We start from the raw sequence: 22,285 nt of genomic DNA on the forward strand, positions 1-22,285 counted from the left end.
TCTCAGAGAAAAATTTTCAGAACACCCTTGTGAACAGCAGATTTTAATTAATTAATGAGCAAAATGAGCTCCCTTGGTTTGTTGTTTATGTTCCTTATTGCTTGTAGTAAAAAATAAGCCTATACCAAGACTCTGGATCCAGTCACATTGTATGAAGTCTGGACCAAGGTACTGTGGCTGCATGATTTTAATCATCTTATCAACAGCAATGACAGGTTTTAACCTAGGGCATTAAATTCAAGTGAGCCTTGCAATGTAGCAAAAGTATCTTTTTTTCTTTGTTTCCCTTAATTTCCTTAATTTCTTGCTTCCTTGTTCAGCAATGAGTTGTTCAACAGTAGCCTGAGTTTTACACTTCTCTTGACTGTGCCTCCAGTATACAAGGAAGATGCACCTTTAAACAGAAACTGGTTCAGTGGTTTTGAGTTACTCCTAATTCAAGCTGTGGGCTCCTCATAAAAGTCAGAACGAGTTCAGGTGGAAGTGAAGTAGCCCTTGCTTGTTGGTTGGCAGGCTGAATCCCAACTGCACAGTGTTTTTCGAGGGGGTGGTTCTGTGTTCTTCCCTCCTGGTGTTTTAATTCAAAATGTACTGTTACCATGTTAAAACTTTAGGCAGCCAGGTGTGTCTTATATGAAGGATGGGCAGCACTGTCATTGTTCCTGTTACAACGTGGTATCTCTGTAGGAGATTATCTGTTACTTTGTTAAGTACTGCCTGGGAGCTCATGGTAGAAATGCCTTCTTGGATGAGGCCTCAGCTTATGTGAGCACTTCTCTCTATCTGAATGAGCTCTCAGCACACTCAGCCTCAGCGAGAGCACATCTGGACAGAGGGAAGGTCCTGAGAGAGCAGTCTTTGAGAATCACTGCATTTTGTAAGATTACCCATGTTGTTGCTTAAGTTTAACTCGTGTGCTGAGGCATGGTTCTGGTGACTTAGCATCTATCCCTCCTGAAATTATCTCGCAGGTATAAATAGACTATATGAGGGGTGGAGAGGAAGGGAAAAGCTTATATTTGATTAAAGGTAGTAGAGAAAATAAAAGAAACCTGAAACTGTATAATCTTAAAGAATATTAAAGTTAGAATTGTATTTGTGTCAGATTTCCAAGATGTCTGGAGTTTAATTAGTTAGAAGATCCAGTCAAAGGTTTTATAATGCAATGAAATTATTTTCACAGCATTATGTTGTTAAAATATCTTTCTAATATAAGACTGATTAAGACACAGACTGAAATTTAGTCATTGAAAGTATTTTAGAAGAGTGATGTCAATTAAGTTTTCATTATGATTCAAACACAAATTCTTCCTTGTTATCTTATGTAATGAACTGTAATCAAAAAATATCCACTTTATTTCAACACTCTGCAATTACCAATTACTGTTTGGGCTCCAAACAAGGATTATTATGGTCAGATGAAGCTTTTAGAATGTAATGAATTGTTGGTTAATTAATTTTATTCATAAAATTGTAATCTATAAATTTTTGCAACTTGCTTTAGGAGAAATTCTTTTAGCTTTATATAGAGCTCTCTAGGGCATCATATGTTGGAGCCAAGGCAGAGTTTTCCAGCATTTTGAAGTGGTCTAGACTGTGTAGATAAACAAGCCAGATTAATTTTAATCTATTTTGTACTGTACCAAAAAGTAATAATGTCAGTCTCTACTACTTTATTATTTGCTACTGGAGCATTATTAATTTGGGGTGTCAGAGGATGCGAGCTATTCAACTGACTTTATCTCAAAAACCTGCTAATTAGCAGACAGTTATTAGAATCATTGTGTTCACTCAGCTGAAATACTGTTGGTGAGTCACTATATTTCAGCTATTGCTTCATCATGAAAATAAGGTATGGCATTACAATGGGATTACTCTTTCTGTAGGGGACAGGCAAATGTAAAGATACAATACTATGGCAGAACAGAACAAAACAGGAAGATCAAAAAATTATGGGATCTCAAATTTCCCATCATCCTTACATAAGAGTTTAGCCTGCATTCAACTGAAAATATTTGCTCTGCTTTCTTCAGCTAGCCTTGATCTTGGTCTCTTAAACCCAGCTCTTCCTAGTCACTGCTCACATCCTCACCATTTAATTTTCATTTGTTCTGTCCTTGTTTCAGCACCTTGTCTTCTGCACTTAAACGTATAGCAGTCTATGTGCTTACACTACATTCTTCTCTTTTTCTTTTTTACTGTGCTCTGACTTGAGACTTTGAGGCTTTCATTCCAGCTGTCATTAGAAAGGCAGGCAGAAATCTCAGAGCACTTTGCACTCCATTCTTGCCTGTTTTCCAGTTTTAATGAGGCTTATTACTTTTGGAGAGTCTCCTGTTTTCTTAGCCTCTCCTCTGCTTCTCTTTCTACCTTTGATTACTGCTTTACTGTCTTGCAGATCCTTTCATATCAGCTCCTACAAGGTTTACCTTGTCAGGAGTGCACTTTGGTGGAGAAAAAATAGCCAAGAAACCTCACCCACGAACGCTCAGAGTCATTGCAACTTACAGTGCTTTAGCTCACAGAGTGCAAAAACTGCGTTGCCCTCCAATGAATTTAAATGAGGAGATGTGCTCTAGGACCATATTTAAGATGTCCCAGCTGGTGGGACTAGATTGGGAATAGTTCAGAGTACCCCTACTCCCCCAAATGCTTGTAAGTTAGATACTGTGATTTCAGAAGTGAGACAAACTGCACATTTACTCCTGTTGGGCCATACTACTTGCAAACATGAATGTAGCCTCAGGAGTTTCAAAGAGCCTTTGGTGTTTTTCCCTCTCTTTGATAAATTTCTCACTGCTCTCTTCATGACTCACCTCTCTGTGCAGAGTGGTCATAGTCTGATGTTTTCACACTTCAAAGAATGGAAATGCAGGGAGTTAATGAAGGGAAAAGAAAGCAATTTTAGAGGTGCTTGATCTCCAGTGGCAGTAAGACGAGCTGGCCCCTGCCCCAGAGCTTGATGAATCCTGCCACGTGTGCAGAATGACTCCCAGCTGGGACAGAGCAGCCCAGCATAGGATGGGAATGATGGGTCTCTGGAAGGGGGTGGGACTCCCTGTACTGGATTTAGGTGGAGGTTTAATGGAACTCAGCTTATTCACCTCCCTTTCCCAGTCCCTGGGTATCCTACACAAGCTTATTTAGAAGCCTACCAGAAAGCACCTAGGTACTGCACAGAAATGATAAGACTTCATCCAAACGTAATCCTCGCTACATTCTCACGATTTTGCATAAGTGCCTCTTAAAATCAATCTAGAAACTTTTGTAGGAAGACTTTGGAGAAGGCTGAAGTTCACCAAGGTTGAAAGTGCCTGAAGTTATAGTCCAGACAGTTTCAGCTAGATCCATTTGTCTCCAATTTCCATCAGCAGGGCAGAAAAACTCGGGTATCATTCTGAGGAAGATTTCTACTGAGAAATTGTTTGAAGTGTGTCCTTAGAAGAGTAACTTATGTAACAACTTGTGCTTAAGTGTACCTTGTCTGGTCCAAACCTGCTTACATTGAGAAAGCAATTTCCTTATGTTCAAATTGTTACCACTTGTTCATCAGCAAGTAGCAAAGAATTGCCTCAGAATATCAATTAGGTATATCTTCACCATGAACTATGTTATTTTTCATGTTTTATTGCATAACCACCTCCTTTGTTGGCTTGCAACCCTTGACTTACAAGAGTTATAAGTAAATTCCAGAGCTCTTCCACCTCATGGTTCATAGGAACTTATTTGAGTATGAGGTAAAGAATGTCATAACTTACACGTATGTTATAATTTATATATATATTATAAAGCAAACGAACTATTTTGGTTCATTCCCTTTCCTTGCTTTTTAAATCCTTGCTAAGGCAAGTTCTTGTTTTTAAAAAAGAATTTCTTATAAAACAAGATAGAAGATGTATTAACCCTAGCCAGTCTGGATAGTTAGTTTGCACATCTTTGCTATTTTTTTTTAATGTGTGCAGCTACTTGAAATGCAGACATCAGTTCAAATCACGTACTGCTTTTAGTACAAAAAAGAAAATATTTATTATGCTATTAATATGAAACATGCAATCTGTGAACTATGAACTGTAGGCATGTTACGGACTAATTTTTCTTTGTTGCAACATCAAACAGGTAATATTTTGGCCAGATACATAACCTCAGGATCTGGGAAAAAGCCATGAAATGAAATCATAATCATATCCAAAACCTCATCTTTACTCTTCTCAAATATCAAACATAAGAGATTTTAAAAAATAAAAAAATTCCTGGGAGATTATAATACTGGTGAGGGAGAGAGACATGGATTTCCTTCTACAAATACAAAGGAAGTAACCTCTCTGTTCAGTTCACTGGTTCTAATCTCAAACTCTTTTCACTTTGGGCTCTTCCCTAATTTTTAATGTCTCAAAAATGAAATGGCTGTTGGTGAGTACTCAGGTGAACAACACCCCAGTGTATAAAGATTCCCGAGTCCTTGCAGACTCTTTGTAAGGATGTGTGATATGCCCAGATCTGAATATATACAGAAATTCCAATTATTTTTTAATCAGGGGGCATTTGCTTATCAAAGATCATAAACCAAAGCCTAACAGCAAGTCCCCCACATCCCATAGTCCAAGACTCAGTTCCACAGTACTTTTGTGTAGCACTTGCATGCAGCTCGTGTGACTTTCTTTCCTGGACTGGGAGGAAGGGTGGCAGCACAATCTGAAAGCTTTGTACCACAGTAGGAGCTTAGGAGGAAAAGGGAGAATGTGCTTGGAGAATGAGTGTCAATTTCAGGTGAAAAATTATGTAAGAGAAGAGAAGCAAAGAAAGGTGAGATGAGAGCAGGGAGGAATGGATGCTGCTGATCACGGAGCTTGAGGAGGAGATGTGAAGGGTTTAGCACCACTCACAGAGGTGTACAGAGCACAGCTGTGTCAGGGAAAGAAACCTGGCCCTAAAAGTGAGGGAAAATATGAGACATGAATAAAAGGAGTGGGAGGATCTAGTTCTGGGAAGATGTGGTGATTTTGTGAGCAGTATTTGCTGTGAAGGAGCAGTTGTGCCCTTGGCCATGAGGGTGGCTGTTCACATGGGCTGAGGCTGTGCCAGCTGAAGTTGGTGAAGCTGGGAAAGGTCCTGCCAGCTGAGCACTGCTCTGGGCAGCAACCTGGCTGGGCTGTGGAGTGACCTGAGCAGAGCCTCCATGCATCAAAGTCTCCAGTTACCATCTAGGGGTAACTTCATGGTCCTTTTCAGATGGGCAAACCTTGGTGCACTGTCATCTTGCCAGAGCTGTGAAGCTGCAAGGTGGGACTGGGACAGCCTCTAGCTGACAAACCTGCCTCTCGGCTGTGTAACTTGCTGAGGCTGCATTGCCATGCTAGCCACAGCCAAGAGTTTTCATTTGGCCTGTATGGCACCTATTTATGAAAACCAACATAAATTTGCTGTAATTTGTGGCTGTGCTTGCAGGACAATCTCTCAGCCCTTTAGTGTTCAGTCAGTAACTCTGGCACTGCTGTAGCAGTCTGGTCACGGCTGCTTCAGCGACAGGTGAATTGCAAAATTCACCCGAGAAGCTGTGTACTTCCTTGGATAATTGGCATTTTGAGGGCTTTACAGAGAAGGCAGTGGAGACAACATGTCATTATTAAAATAAAGACAATGCTTTTGGGACTCCAGAATCTGATATAATTTACATTTGGACCTCTCGTCTCTACTTCAGAAGTGCAATTTTAAATAATCTTTTTATTAATGATGTATACAATGTTTTCCTTGTTTTTCAACATACTAGCTGAACTACCACATTAATTATGCATCTTTGGGGATTTTTGTTATTTGGTGCAGTTTGAATGCCCTTCAGAGAGAGGGAGGTTTGCAAGTCTGACAAGGTTTCTCTGAGGGAATAAGAAATTTCTCCTCTTACTTTTCCAATTACTTACAATAAGTTGAATGCTGTTTTTGGTGCAATTGAACTAAATCCATTGGAAACAGAAAATGTGTCCTTTTTTTACAAAAGAAAAGCGTTGCGTGGACTTGGGCTTAAATTCTTGCATTTTGGCCAATACTTATGGGTCTTTCATACAAAATCCTGCATTCAAGTTTGGATGTGCTCATAGAAATGAGTTGGGGGAAGCTTAGTTTAGATATAAAGAAAAGGTTTTTCACCCAGAGGGTGGTCGAGCACTGGAACAGACTCCCTAGGGAAGTGGTCACAGCCCCGAGCCTGACAGAGTTCAAGGAGTTTCTGGAAAATGCTCTCAGGCACATGGTGTGACTCTTGTGTCCTGCCAGGAGCTGGACTCGATGATCGTGATGGGTCCCTTCCAACTCAGACTATTCTGTGACTCTGTGATTCTATGAAATACTTGACATGTGAAGTGGCCCCTGGACTTGATGTTCCACCAGATGAAAACTCCTCCTTTCCTGGTTCAATGTCTCTGTTTGGTGGGTCTGGGCCTTGGCACTACAGAGATTGCTCTGCTCTTCACGTTATGTTGCTGCAGGAACACGTAACAGGGAGCCCTGAGCCTCCTTTCCTCCCCTATTCTCTACCCTCCCCTTTTCCATACATTTTAAAGGATGCCTAAGCATTCCCTTGGGTACTGCAGTCCTAAAATATGAGGATAATGACCTTTTCATTGTGTTTTAAATTGCCTTTTACTTAGGTGTCTGTCAAGGGAGTAATTTCAGAGAAATTGTATTCTTCATAATCTGCACTGAGATCTGATGGTACCACTTCAATCTGAGTTAGGAAGCCTAGCTGTACTTAGCTTTTAACCAAACTCCTCTGGTTTAATAAACTCGCATCTAGTTTTGCATTAATTATTCCTGAACCTGAGGTCTTCTTGAAAGGTGGCAACTGTGTGAGTGAATACAAAATAGTTTCTTGAGAGTGTCAGAGGAAAATTTTGGCAGTAGTTTGAGTAAATTATAGAAAAAATATCAATGGGCTCTTCAGATATTTTCTAGAGGAATGTTATTTTTCTTCATAACATAAGGGCTCATCATTTGCTACTGAAATTAATAGCTCTGTTTTTATTTTTAGCATACATAATTAGACATCAATTTGCTCTCTGAATTCTTACATTTCAAATTCTACAATCATTCCCTTTTGAGCATGTACTACTCTGAATGTCTGGGAGAAAAATTCATGACGATTAAGTATATTTGAAGTGTTATGACATTATCTGGGAGATTTATTTTTCTGTTCACACAGGACACAGTCCCATCCATGAAGTCACTGTAAGTGTGCAGGAATTCCAATAAAGGCTTCCACAGAAAATCATTGTGCAGGTCTAACCCTCACAACATCCTATGCTCACCTCTTCTTTCTGCTTTTAAATATAACTTTTGCAACACATCTCAAGAATTGTTTTAAATTGCCTCATGTTTCCTTGGGTTTTTTTTCCCCTCTGCTGCTTCTACTATTTCTGTGTTTGTCATTCCTCGATTGCTACTCAGGACAAAGGCTCAGGACATCTTTGAATGCCTGTGATGCACCTTTCCCTTCACAGGCACAACTCCATAGAAACCTGAAGCTGGGAGACTTTCATCCATCAGTCTTTTCTGGCCTGTAGAGAACACGCTGAAGTGTGGTGGATGTATTTGTGGCTGGAATGCTGTTAAGTACATATTGACACAACAGAGGCACCACTGATCCCTCTGTTTGGAATGCCATCTCCCATCAGAGAAATAACATGAGGCTACTTTGTGAACAAGGCATACATGTAACACATTATTTTGTGTTCATATAGGTGTGGTGCCTAGTTTTCCAGAAAATAGCCTGTCATCCAGGCAGCTTTTTAGGAGCATTTTCTGGTGTTATGACATGTGCAACCAGTGAGATGATAAAGCTTGGTTTCTCTTTAATACCTCTATTAACTACTGGTGCATCTAGGATGTAGATGGTAGGCTTGAACCTCTTCTGCTTTATCCCTGTAACACACTGCAAAGGTAACATAATGTATTCTTTTATTGGATTGATTATAGAATAAGAGGTCCTGAAGTCTTGCCACAGAACTCCACAGGAGAAGCCATTAGGGTGAGAAAAGCATAATGCATTTGCCACTTGTCTCTGTAGCTTCCCAGAGGGGGGGGTTTCGTTTCAGGTCCCATGTGCTGGAAGGCTGTGTGGCAGAGCAGTGTCCTCCTAACAGCAGAGCCACCTGTGTCTGAGCAATGTGTTGTGCCTGGACAGCCCTCACAGGGCTCTTCACCATTGTTCAGAGGGAAGGGGGAACCAGAGGAGGCTGGAAGTGATGTCTTTTCATGGTCTTAAAATCAAGAGTGAAACACCGTTAGAAGGGGAAAAGGGATTTTACCTCGGTATTTATTTTAAGGATCCTTAGGTGCACTACGTCCAGGTGGAATGCACCTCAATGCACACCCCCACAAAAGATCTGGTATAACATTATAGGTCTTACTAATTAGCATATCTATCAAAGATTCCCCAGTGAGAGGCTCGAATGAGCCCCCCTCTCCCAGGAGCCTTCCCCTGCATGGTTCTGTCTTAGTTTACAGAATGTGTTCTGGACAGGACCTTGGGGTCTGGGGCACACTGATCCCTAACTACAAAAATTCTAAAATCTTTAGTCTCTCAGCTTGACTAAGTCCAAGAACATAGGCAAAAAGCACTAAGAATACAGAAGTTGTAAAAAGGTATAAAAGGGGTATAAAAGAAAAGGCAAAATTCATTATGGTATCAGAAGGTGAAGGTTTGAGTGCTCAGCCCTCCTCTGCATCATCCAGCAGCTGAAATACCCTTGTGATGGCTACAGGAGAAACCTCCATTGGGCTAGCCACAGGTGTTTGTAACTGAAAGTCTCTCTGCTGCATTTGCATGGGATTTCTCAAGCTTACTTTGGAAATTGCTCTTACAAGGTTGTGGAGAATCATATCAAGGCTTGGGTTGGAAGGGACCTTAAAGCCCATCCAGTTCCAACCCCCTGCCATGGGCAGGGACACCTTCCACCAGACCAGGTTGCTCAAGGCCCCATCCAGCCTGGTCTTGAACACTTCCAGGGATGGAGCATCCACAGCTTCTCTGGGCAACCTGTGTCAGTGCCTCGCCACCCTCACAGTGAAGAATTTCTTCCTAACATCTAATCGAAATTTCTTTTCTTTTAGTTTAAAACCCTTGTTCCTTCCTGTCCTATCACTGTGTAAAGAGTTTTTCTCCCTCTCTTTTATAAGACCCCTGTAAGTACTGGAGGGTCGCACAGATCTCCACAGAGCCTTCTCTCCTCCAATCTGAACAACTCCTGCTTTCTCAAGCTTTCCTCAGGGGCTCCAGCCCTTGGATACTGGTCATGGCTGTCCTCTGGATCCAATTCAACAGGTCCATGTCTTTCTTCTGCTGAAACCAGGACATCATCACCACTAGTTGTGTAGTCTACGTGGTCCCAAGGCACAGGCACATGGTGAGGTGTTTATTTACACACCTTTAACCAAGAAGCTTCTAAGCCTGTGACAAAACTGTCCCTCTGCAGAAATGCTGGGAAGCAGAAACAATGGGTACCATTTGGAGAAGGAAAACAAACTGCTATCCACTTTTGTATTGCAGTAGTGTTTACAGGAAGTGTTCTGAACACTTTAGTGCAATAAATAAAGGAAATTGAGCTAATAGGTTGCCTTGAACCCCTGTTATGAAAAGGAAAATAGTAAGCAGATCTCATATTACAGGAGGCTGAACACATCAGATGTCAGCCTAACATAATGACATCTCTGCTGTGGGCTGCAACCATCTGAGGCAGGAGTACTTCCTGCAAGGAAAGCAGCATCCAGGGGAACCAGTTCCTCATCTTTCAAGGAATTACACTGCTTAACAGACACATTTGTTTCCCACTGTAATGTTATTGTACAGTTTTCTGTACTGATTATTTTCTCTCTTTAAATTAGGCTTTTATTTGTGTTAGCAGTCTGAATTTAATGTCTGTTCTGTGGCTGGGGTAAGAAGTGTATACCTTGATTTTACAGTGCAGCCTATTCACTTCTCAAGTTTCAGACCAAATGCCAAATGCTCTTGCTGCAGGATTGAAACTCATCTAAATTATTAATAAAATAATTTCAGGGGAAATGAAATTGTCACAATGTAATTATATAATAATATATGTATATAAGTATTGGAAATAATACATATACCTTTGCAAGCTATATGGTGGAAAATATCTTCCTCCTATTAAAGATATGGGCACACATGCAAAGATAAGTGACTGGCCCAGCAAAAATCTCTGCTATTTTTCTAGGCAAACAATCCCAACATAACAGTCCAATGGAAAATCATTTGTTAAATAGAACTCAGGTCGCTGTAGCTGCTGGGAGGGTTATGCTGACAAGGATCAACATCTGTAGTTTATCTACAGTTTGTATTCTAATTTGTATAAATTCCTGAATAATTTTAATAATTTTAAATGTGTAAGGCAATTAAATGTGACGTTCCACAGCCAGAGAGCACAGTCTGTGTGTCTTCAGTAGGTTTAAAACGAGCCCTAAAGCCTTTATAAGACTTGGTGTGTGGGAAGTCTCTAGAATGGCTAGAGGCATGAATTGAATGTACTGTAAATAAACTGTGGCATGAAAACTTTCACTAGTGCCCAGAGAGGAGAGAAAATGCTGATGAATGTCGAAATGATAGCATTTGAATGCAGTGGGTAGCTCCTGCCTGACACACATAGGGCTGGAGCAGAGAAAAATTGATTGATTCAGCCAGCACAATGAGGGAGAAGCCTGACTCTGACACCACCACCATTAAATAGGAAAAATTTTGACAGGCAAGTCAAGCTATGCCATATGTTTTTTTCATCATTGTTATACACTTCTGAGGAGCTGCTGCCCTGGTGCCTGCTCTGCAGACGTGGTTCTGCAACATCAGGGGGCACCATGGTTTTCTCAGGTCTGCCCTGTGAGCCTGCAGGAAAACAGAATCCTCTCTTGATTTCCAGTCTCTATTTCTTGGACAACAGGCAGCAGACTCAGCAATAATAATGGCAAAGATATCTGTAGGCTGATATCTGGATCCTGAGGGTCTGGGAGGTTCCCAGGCTTGGTTGCTGTTTCTCCCTTATTTTCTGATGGACCTCACTTCATTCTGTTGTCTGTTTTGTGTCGCTGTGCAGTCCTAGGCTAGGATTGTGTACCCCAAGATATGAGATGGAGACATGCCTCTCTCTTGTGCTCTTGCCTTACATTTAACCTCCTCCCACTCTCACCAAGTATTCACAGCTCTCCAGTCCCTCGCACTATTCATGCCACAGATTTCAAAACCTGCCTGGACAGCCCAGGGAATCTCCATCACTGATGTAATGAGGAAATGTTGCTGTGTGGATACAACTATTACTACAGCATCTGTAGAGCAACTGAGAGCCTTAAAGGCATCATCTGAGACTTGCGCTGCTTCAAATGTGATCAAAATCTGACTATCACCAGCCTCTGAAAGAGTAGCTGAGAGACTGCTAGTTGCTGTCTGCCAGCCATGTTACAGTCATGAGGCTTGTCCCAGGCTCTTGCCAGCTGTGCAGCTCCTGCAGAGAGTGAGTGTGCTCTCCAATGAAGTGGAAAGCCCCTTTTTAGATGGGGGGGTACTTCCTTATCACCTCTTTAGCAGCCGCACCAGTCCAGTCCGATGCGCTCTCTGAGCAGTCTTGCTTCTCTGAATTCTTCCCTGTTTTGTTTGTTTGGGTTATTTTTCTCCAGTGAGAGCTATTTCTTTCAACAGCTGTGTGAAACTTTATCCACTCAGCAGGAGAATATCGAGAGCAATTCCTAAGTATCAATGTCCAGCTAGTGTGGATGGCACTAATGGAAGAATGTAGGTGTGGCCAGGGTGGTGCCTTTTTTTGAATAGATTTTTTTTTGTGGGTGGATTGATAAATAGCTTTGGCTTGCAAGTGAGTATAAACTGCAGAGTGTTGAGAAATATGATACATGCAGTGTTAGTGCCTGTGGAAAAATGAGGTGGAGCCCAGCTGTTCTGTAGTAATTTCCAAATACTGTGTGCTGAGGCTTCTGCTCTTTCAGTTTAAGAAGCTTTGCAAGGAGAAATGCCTAGCAAGGGAAAGGGAGAGCCCAAGGTAATGGACTTTGTTCAAATACTGGTAGTTCAAATAGTCCCCTTCATTTCTCTGTATGAGGTATGCATAGGTGTGAGGTGAGGTGTTGAAGACCAGGGACTGACCTGTGAATAGGAAATGCTAGATTTCACATTAAAAGGGAAAAAAATACTAAGGATAAGAAACCATAGTATTTGGTAATGGTAGGCAGGTAGTGGAATATGCATGGCATATGCAATTATAATCAAGAGACTATTATGTCAAGTACTGTATAATCAAGTAATGAGAGACAATCCATCCTTCATAAGCTTAAAGGATAAAAAGATAGAAGAATTACCCTAACTTTTTATAAGGATAAAATACAAACGTTGGACAAATTACCTATTTGGTAGGGCTTGGGACTTGTGTCTGCATTTTCATGAGTTGAAAGTTAGGGTGTTTGAGTTGGAGCAACACTTTCTCTCTAAACAAAGCAGAAATTTAAAGCTCAAAACAAACTAGTCTTAAAAGTCAGAGACAAGTGGAGTTATGATCTGAAGCAAGAAATCAAGTTTAATTGGTGTCATCTGGAGTGCCAAAAAAAGTGCATTTCATCTTCATCATCAATAGAGAATGAAAGAAAAGTAAAAGGCAGTCCAAACCTATTTTAAATAAAATACTTGTTCAGGGTCTTTGCAAAGTGTGACTTCACTGGATTCCTTGTGTTCCCACACCTTGGCTTTCTGGGCTCTGAAATCTCAGTAATGAGCTGTTTACTGACATTCTTTTCAATTAGACCATTTCTCCTTGAGTAGCAAATGTTATTCTGTTAAACTGATTTAGTTTCAGGATTGTTTTTCCCTACTGACACAAGTCAGGTCTTTATAGGCAGGACTGACAGCTCTAGCAAAAAACCCCACATCACTGCAGCTTGCAAAACAAGATTTTTTTTTGTCTTTAAAAAGAGGTGGGGGAAAAAAGCCAAAATAAGATTGAAAGAAAATGGTCTGTGTTTCTGAAAACCTTTTCCTGGGACTTTTCATAATGCACCCTAAAAATCAGAGGAATACAGTAAATGTTGTGACTGGAATGTTTTACTGCATTTTGTGCTGACAAAGCAATCATCCTTGCTCTGCCTCCCTTCCCTTATCTACCCTTGCAGCTTGTCAGGAAAATCCAAGTTGGTTCAAAACAGAAAAATGCAAGTTCTCAGCTCAGTTACATATTTTCTCTGGCATTCTATGTATTCTCTGGGCAAAATATGGAAAAAAACCCCAGTTTTATTGTAGACAAGCACAACTGTCTTAGAAATAATTTGGCCTTTTAACAGTTTGGATGCACAGATTAATTTCTGGATTTTCTTTCTTCCAGTGTCAGGTCTTTCCTTCCTCACCTTCAGGGTATTGTGGACTCTGTAAGCACAGGTAAGTGGGGATGAATCAGAAAATGATGATTCAGTTCCTGTGCTGAGGCTGAGCTTGGGAACTTGAGCTTTCGTTCTTTATCTGTTTCTCAAGTTATAACATAAGCAAAAGGCCAAGAGCCTTAAAATCTGCTAACACTAAAATAGATAACTCCTTACTATCTCTCTGGGATTAGACATGTCATCTTAGTGTAACTCCCAGGGCTTTGGGGATAAGAGCATTTCCCTCATTTGTGGAGGATAAAGATCGTGAAGTGCTGAAGGCCCATTGAAATAAATTGTCAAATTTGAGTCAAGTGAACATAAGCCTGGATTTATCTCCCTGCCAAAAAGAATCCCACCAGATTTGACACGAGTAATTTATCAGTTAGAAGTGCTGTTGCTGTTGTCCCCATTTCCTCAGGTCGGTGGCACAGTGGTTTCTTGAGGTGAGGGGTTCTATGCTGTCTGGACTTTCAGTGTAGGTCTTCCTCCTCATGTCACCCTACACAACTGGTCTCCAGACCAAGAGGAATTCTACTGTAACAATAAAATCTCTACTTTAACAAAAAACCTCTTGAGTGGGACCCTGCTGAAATTTATAACCCTTATGTGCTGACGATGCTTTTATTCCTTGTGATCTGTTTTGCGGTGTCACATGTGAAGACCTGGAATGGGAAAGGGCTCTGGCTGACATTGACATTACAAATTTAATTATTCTGGGACTTGCTGCTGTTTCTCTTCTTCTAAATCATAGCGCTGTCATTGCTCATCTGGGTGTAGTAAATACTGCTGTGGCTCTGCAGCTCGTGCACGTCTGCTCTGACTCATAAATTGCAAAGGAAAAATTGAGACGGGTGAATATATTTAAATATTTATTCATTAGAGCTGACTTCAAAGATTAGAATTTTTCTGAATTATCCTGGTTAGAGTATTAGTGTATATGTATCGTGATGGGTGTGTTGTTGAGAAGGCATTTAACTCCCATCAGGGATATTTTCCAACAGTTGCATCTTGTGTCGATGCATCTTGTTTTTGCCCTTGCAGATGAAGGTGTTCTCCTTACTCTGGGATAGAGTAACATTCTGCAGGGATGACCCTTGCCTCAGCAAGTGGGGGTGGGAGGGGCTTTACCCCTCCCCACAGGTGTGGGATATGGGGCCGACAACATCCTTGAGGAGCTCCCATCTGGCAGAAAGCAAAGTACCCTTCTTTGCAGCACGGGGGCTGCAGGAGCCTGGGGAAGAGAGAACTCAGGGGCTCTTGGAACAACAGCCTTCCAAAACTTTGCTGCACTGGACATTAAGCTGCTGTCTAAGGTCTTGGGGGGTACGAAAGCAGCAAAACCTTTCCTTGCATGAATATTCAAATTATTATTTTTAACTGCAGCTGAGCAAACCCTCTCAATTACTAAAATACAGCAAAAAGAAAATACCAAAGAGAAAATAATGTGAGAGGAGCTGGAATGAATGACAGTCTGGTAAAGAATGACTGAATAGCCAGAGTTGTTTTATAACAATGAAGTTTGTTTTCAAAGACATGGGGGGAAGATTGGGAAAACAATGAAAAGCTTCTGGTACTGTTGATACAAGACCATGTAGACAACATGCCATGACTTAATGCATACAGATCAGCATGTACAGTCATTAGAAGCCACTCCAATCTGTGTGCTCCTCTCCTTTCCTTGAACTGCACTTTTGTATAGGGGGTTTGAACAGCTCACTGTTCATGTTAAAATGTTATGGTATTCAGCATTAGAAAGGTGAAGAGGGTGTTCTTAAAAAGAGCAAGAAGCAGTTAGTATCCTGAGAGGAATGTCTTCCAAGAAAAAATCTGAGAGGACTACATTTACATAATTTAAGCCATATTTAAGGAGACATATAGTAATGGTCTATAAAGATTACAAGGTTGCAAGCATGAATGAGGGATAAGAATTTTTTATGAAAATCCAAAGGATGCCAATTAGTACTTTAAAATTAAACAAGGGGAAATTGATCTAAGTAGCTGCATAATCATGCTATGTGATAGATTTTAAAGTGAAAATTCTTTTTAATTAAAAGTGCTGGAAGGGGAAAGGTTCAGTTTGATTAATTTTCTAGTTTGGGTGAAGAAGTTAGAAACCGTTGAGTTGAAAATGACCTATGTTATGGCTTGCCATGGTTTAAACTTAAAAATTTTAGACTTCTAAAAAGCTTAACAAAAGGGACCTGCATTATTCATAATTATTGAGATTATGTACGTTTTTTAAAGCTTAATTTGGAGTGAGAAAACATCTCAAAAATGCATCTGCTTTCCATGATTTCATAATAGTTTTGGTCTGTTATTTCTGGTGCATTGTACCCCATATCCCTAGTAGCATTTTGGTAGTCTTGTCTGCTTTGATTTGTGATTCAATATGCCTCACTCTGATTTCTTTCAGCGCCTTTTGTTTTCCCCCGATCAGTGTTCTGTGTCATCTACATTCTGCTTTCGGTTTTCATTCATTAAAATGACATTTTTCATCTTCTGCTTCACTGCACTGTTGGGGACTTGCCACTTCTTTTACTCACTCTTTCTATTCTTACTTACAGCAAATGAAATAATTAATCAAATCAAAATTCCTGCCATAGTTACCTACAAATCCTGCATACAGAATTTGATGTAGTTTTTGTGTCAGCATGCAGACACCTTGGCATTCTAATAATGCTTAAGAGAAAGTTGGACATTTATGTCCTTGGAAAAAGGTATTTCATAGCAAATTCTCGGCCACTGGAGTGGAGGGGTCTGTGGCACTTTGGCTGAAGATCTGTTACTTTGCATTTCTGGAGACTCTTGCCATTAAATGAACATAAGACTAAAGTTTATCAAATCCCCTCTACTTGAATGAAAAAGGGAAGCCAGCTGTTCTCTATCAGAAAAGTCCTACAGAAGGTAAGTGCTCTGAGGAACATGGTTCCAGACAGATCTATTACCCCTTTCATCTGGGTTAAAACTTATTCTCTGCCTTTGTCTCTTTTTAACAAGTTTCAATCTCTTAAAATCTCGGTGACTATAAGTCTGTACAAACAGACTGATGGCACAGCAGAGCTCTGTAGGCTGCTGTAAATATCTCCAATGACATACTCTAAAACTCATCCTGATTTTTTTGGGTTACTTTCTCCTCGTGTGAAAACTGAAGGCAAGCAAAAAATTAAGACATTAGCACAAATAAAAATTTATTGTGAAAACACCTATCATCATTCTGGCCTTATGCCTCAGATCTCTCTCTGTGGGTGTCTCAATAAAACTAAACTGAATGTGACAAAATTAACCCCAAAATTCCGGACTAAATCCTTTATTATAATCTTTCAAAGTTATTTTGTTTGGAAAAATTAAACAAACCGTAGTATACCTGTATATCTGAGAAAATTTTGGTGAATTATTAAAAGTGTTTCTCATATTCATAGAAAATTAGCAAACATATTGTCAGTTTTTCTAATTAAGGAGAAATTTAAATCAACACATTAAAGCTAATAAATTTTATAGTCATTTTGATTGATTCAGTTGAAATGCAGGGTAATATATTGTTCTGTAACAGAATTCATTATAGAAAAGTGTTACGAGGTTATAGGCTATTTTACAAAAACACCCAGTACGAATTGACTGAAAAGGCTGGTTTTAATCTATGTATTAGCTCACATAAACTGAGAAAAAGAGTCAAGTGAAGCATAGAACAGACTTTGAAACTGCAATAGTATGAAAGAATATAATAGAACAGGATATTAAATAATCAGAGATACAATATCTAGCAGAAATGTAATTCTGTGTAATTGCCAAAATAGCACTTTAAGTCAAATAATGAACAATATTATAAAAGGATTATTCTGACACTGTGTTCCAGTTCATAAATGAGACAATTTACTGTTCTGTAGCTTACATATTTTCTTAGGTGAGACAACAGTTAATTTTCACCTCTTCCATACAAATCCTTGTATTCATTGACCAGAGAAATGAATGCCTTGCCTTAGGGATTGTCTAGATTTTACATACCTGGATGAGTCAACAGTGAGGATTTTTTCACATCTGTTTTGTATCTTGGTGTTTCGAAGGGGAAATAACAGCTCTTCTGGATCTCCAAGTCAATTTACTGCAGGTCACATCCTGCCATAAGGAGCCCTTGGCCTTTGGAAAGCTCATTGTATGTGTTTATTGTCTACTTCATGGAATTATTTGCAGCTTGCCCTACCTCTCACACTCACTGTGAGCAAGATTGGGAGTGTAAAACCACAGGGCCTGTGACAGCTTTTGCACTGAAATGAGCACCACTTTGGAGCTATCTCGTGCCTTACCTGTGTGATATTATTTGCTACTGTTGTTCTCCATGATGCTGCAATAGACCCTGGAGGAACTGCAAGGACTTGGTGTCTGATCAAACAGCACAGCAAGTAGTTGCACACATCAGTAATGGTCAAATTTTTATATTATCCATGAAGAAAATGGAGAGCAATGGGAGATATTCATACCAAATACATTGAATCTGTGGCCTCATGATTGAAGGTGCTTATGTGGGAAATGAACAGTTCTGTAGTCCTGGTTCATAGTTAGTTGCCAGGTAACTGCTTTCAGAGAATCAGCAGAAAAAGTATACTTTCTTAATAGCTACTGAATAGATCATTATTTTAGCTTTACAAGGAGCTAGTTTATATTTTCACAGTGATCTCACTGATTACTACCACATATTGCACTAAGCAAGGGCTTCCCCCATACATGAGCTGTCGAGATTCAGTATTTTAAGTATAGGATATATGAACATGACTTAAAATAATTATTAAATATTTATTGCTGTATTCTACCTCTTACCAAGCAGGAATACTGAAGCCAGGAAGAAAATCCACAGGATTTCACCTCTCTACTTTTTGTTTTTCTCCTCCTCTCCTTTTGCTCTCTTCCTTTTCCTCCTGTCCCAGTTGTACACTCCATTATGGTGAAATGGTGAGAAACAGAAAAGTCAGTGGAGGAAATGCCAAAAGTACAGGTAAAAATACATCTTCTCAGACTCAGGGGTAAAGGCTACAGACATCCAGACTTTCCTTAGGCTTTAGAAAAATCACTGTTAGAAATACCAAGTACATATGAAGAAAGGGCAACTGTGGAATGTACCAGCCCCAAAGACATAAAAGATTGTGTCAAGTATGTAAGTAATAGAGGAGGAGCTTACATCACTGGCTTTTGAGTAATTTTCCAGAAAATACAGAACCCTCTAGTGAACTCAAGACTGTGGATAAACTTTTTTTTTCCTTTCTTACTTTCAACAGGCTGATGAGAAGTCACCCTCCCACACCCAGAGGCCATGCACTGTGAACCAGATTTCTCTGGAGCTTACAAAGAAAGAGACACTCCTTTAGAAAGCAATCCACTTCATGAGCTTTAGTCAACTTTTGCTGGACTTGAGCCCCTCAGAGCAATTCAGTGTTCTATTGAATGAAGGGAAAAACAACCCCGAAATATATCCACTGGTGTCTTTTATTAAGTTATGCAAAATACAGTATTAATTATGACACTGCATGCATTTTAGACAATATAAATGCAAGCCTACAGAAAATGTGACAAAGAAACCCTCAATTACTTTTGAGGTAGTATACAAGGAAAAATAGGAAAGCAGAAACACAGTGGATTAAAAGAACAAAATATTAGTATCACTTTGTGCATACATTAGTCACTCATAAATACATTTGTATGAAATAACTTAAGATACAATTCCATTCTTGTTAAAAAATATACTTCTTCAAATTCACTATTCTTGTTTTGATTTCACATGACATTTTATGGTATTTTATCAGGTGGGTTTATTTTTTTTTGTCACTGCCATCATGATTTTACCCTTTTCCTCCAAGAATTTAGGCACAGATGGCCTCATGCACAAAAATAAATAAGAAACCTGCTTGAAGGGAAAAGAATTCTGCTCAAATAGCTTAGGATAGTCTAATAAATACATTTTTGTTTATAAAAATATTTCAGGTTTATAAAAGAGGGGAGGGGACGGTCTCCCATGTGGAAAGGATGTCAAGTGAAAAGTGCTGTATAACGTTTTTGAAGAGATTTTGTTTTAAACATATAGTACCATTATGAATATATATTTTATAATAATCCTGTTTCTTAGAACCTTATTGTTCACTAGAAGTATCAAATGCTCTTTCCTTCCTGTTGTTTGCTGTCTTATTGCCAGCTGGGGAGATGCCTAGTTCAGAAGGGTTCCATATAACTGTGCTTTTGTAAGGCTGTCCTTCCGACTCAGACCAGTGCTCCCAGTCCGCTGAAACTGCTGCTGTTTGCTGTGAATACCCGAATGACTTCCTTGATCCATGGAAGACTGGTGGATTTCTGAAGCCTCCACTGAACTCTGATTGAGGGACTCTGCTGAGCTGTTGGGGCTCACGTCCACGTATTCTCTTTTCAATACTGGGCTATTTTCGATGTTTTTGCTACTGCATAACTGGACAGTGATCCTTTCGTTTTTTTGGTCTCTTGATTCCTTTGTTTTGTAAGTGGGCAATTTTTCCTGTTTACAGCTTGTGCTGATGTCAATGTTCAGGCCACTGTCTGTTCTCAGGAAGCAAGAATCCACAAGTCTGCTTTGGCAGATGTCGTCTCCCTCTGAGCAGCTGTCTGCTTTGTAACTAGCATAGATGGGGCTTGTTCGACTGTCCCCCTTCTTGATGGGGCTGCTGTAGTACTGCTCTGAGAAACTGCAGGGTGACAGCCTGCCAGCGTTCCTGTAGGAGTACGCTCCAATGTCCTCCACACTCAGCTGCCTCCATCGCCCTGGCAAGTCTTCTTCTGAAAGGTGGGTGCTCCTGCACTCGTTCCTCATTTTCTGGTTGGCTAAAGCCTGCTGTGGTGTTATGGCTGAGAAATGAAAAGGTTCGTTTGCATATGGAGGCAGAGTCCTGGTAAAAGTGGGTGAGTTCTCGTTGTCGTCAGCGAGCTCCATGTGCTGTGCGGGTTTGGGCTTGGCAAACCTGGGGCTCCCCTGATGCTCGTAACCTGCGGGTGACTTCCTCTCAAACAGTTCGTCTCGGTTGCTCATGTAGATCGCTTGCTGGGAGGCTGTCAGAGTGTTGGCTTGGGCATTCTCCTTCTCCTCAGATGTGACGCTGAAGCTGGAGTAGGAGCTGGAGGTTGGCAGAGAGGTAATGTACTCTGGGAAGGCTTCGTGGGAGAAGCTGGAATGGAAACCGTCTTCTTCAACAGTGCTGTCCGTGGAGTTTTGGGACCGCAGGAAGCCCACGTCTTTCACCTGCGTGTCCACACTTGGCCGCCTCTCCCTCCTCCTCTCCTCGGGGCAGTAAAGGGCCGTGTCACTGCAGTAGATGTCGGACTTGTACTGGGGTCTTTGTCCGACTTTTCCAGTGGAGTCCTGAAAATTGAGATCCCTTGTAGATGGGCTTGACAAGTGTGAGGACAAGCTGTTGGGGTCTGGTTTTTCCAGTACTTTGGCAATGACGCAAGTGGGAATGGTGTCAGCGTAAGAAGTGTGGCACAAGGGGACAGAAAGACTGCACCCGTGTTTTTCCAGGTGGATGCTGACTCTTTCCTGAAAGTCGGTTGGCAACTGCAACATAAAGAGATGGCAAGGAGAAAGGAGAAAAGGGCACACGTTAATAGAGGTGTCAGATGAGTGCTGCTTATGACATTACATAGCTCACTATGCGTGGTTCTTTGGCTAATGTGATGGCCACAATCTTTGTGCCTTTCTGGAAATAAATGTAATCAAATGACCTTTGTTTGTTTACTTAACATTTGTACATCTTCATCTGCTTTCCCTCATGGATAACATGTGGAACTGAAATGTTTCCTTCCAAATTAATTCAGGTTGGGTAGGAATGATCATAGAATCGCTCAGGTCAGGAAAAGCCTCTACGCTCAGTGAGTCCAGCCGTTAACCCAGCACTTCCAGGTTTACTTTACTGATGTAAATAAAGTATGTAGTAAACAACAATCTTAAAAAGGCAGGTAGGGAATTACAGCCTACAGCAACACTTTCCAGACTGTGTGCTTGGGTGTGATTTACAGTTGGAGTGTGGGTGTGGAGAGGTCTCTCTGGGGGTGAGGAAGGAGGAGGAAGAGATCAGATCTATTCTGTTCTTCTTTTGCCTTTATTTGAGCTCATCTTGCCTACAACCCCATGCCAAACTGGCTCCTGCCCTCCAGCATCACATTTGATAAACAGTGCTCTTTGAAGATGCAGTAAAGCTGGCTGACACTTACAGAAGTGGTACTGGCTGCTGTGACAGGATTATACCTGTGCTGGGAAGAAGCAAATCAAGCTGGCTTCCTTGCCCCTTCAGTCAGACACTGCTTGTCAGATCAACTATCCACATAAGCCTCAACATGTCCTTCCACACTGACAGAAGTAAGCACTAAGACCTGAACTCACATTGTGATTCCTGTGACAGAGTTAATCGACAAGTCTCTTATGCATCAGAAATCATATAGGGATTTTTTAAGAAAGTCAGGATCAGAGCTGTGGATGGTGGTTTCACCTGCAATTCTGTCATGTGGACCAGAGGAGAGAGAGCAATGACACTCCTTGGATGCCTACTCAGATATCACCAAACATGCCTTCCTGTCAAATTTTATCTGCCTTGCTCACTTCAGATCTCTATCAATGATCAGACAGCAATATGAGAGAGGTTGCTTCTCAGTATTTCTTGCTGGAAATCAGAAGAATTCATGTTTGGAATAAGTTTTGAGTTTGTGATTGGGATAGCTCCTTTAATATCTGTGTTAATTTATGCCACTTGGGAATTTATCCCTTCAGTGCTTGGCTGAACTCTGATTTACTCAGCACTTTCTTTTTATAACTAGAAATCAAATTCCTCTTCACAAAATCATCAGTGGTTAACCTTATGACCTTAACAAT

General features: G+C 40.6%; 1 protein-coding gene and 1 long non-coding RNA gene across 4 annotated transcripts in view; one reads left to right on the plus strand and one right to left on the minus strand.

Annotated features, from left to right (window-relative positions):
- Positions 1-504: 504 nt before the first annotated feature.
- Positions 505-19,213, plus strand: LOC138111845 (uncharacterized). Its single transcript, XR_011151475.1, has 3 exons — positions 505-622; positions 13,374-13,426; positions 18,678-19,213. It is a non-coding gene; the product is annotated as an uncharacterized lncRNA (long non-coding RNA).
- Positions 19,214-19,301: 88 nt separating this feature from the next.
- BEGAIN (brain enriched guanylate kinase associated) overlaps positions 19,302-22,285 on the minus strand; it is a 148,709-nt gene continuing 145,725 nt past the window's right edge. For all 3 annotated transcript variants that reach the window (XM_069018273.1, XM_069018275.1, XM_069018274.1), the window contains one exon: positions 19,302-20,974. In XM_069018273.1, coding sequence (XP_068874374.1) covers positions 19,601-20,974 — 1,374 coding nt within the window. In that variant the 3' untranslated portion in view covers positions 19,302-19,600. The remainder of the gene's footprint in view (positions 20,975-22,285) is intronic.

The sequence above is a fragment of the Aphelocoma coerulescens genome, chromosome 5 (assembly GCF_041296385.1).
Source record: "Aphelocoma coerulescens isolate FSJ_1873_10779 chromosome 5, UR_Acoe_1.0, whole genome shotgun sequence".
Lineage (NCBI taxonomy): Eukaryota > Metazoa > Chordata > Aves > Passeriformes > Corvidae > Aphelocoma > Aphelocoma coerulescens.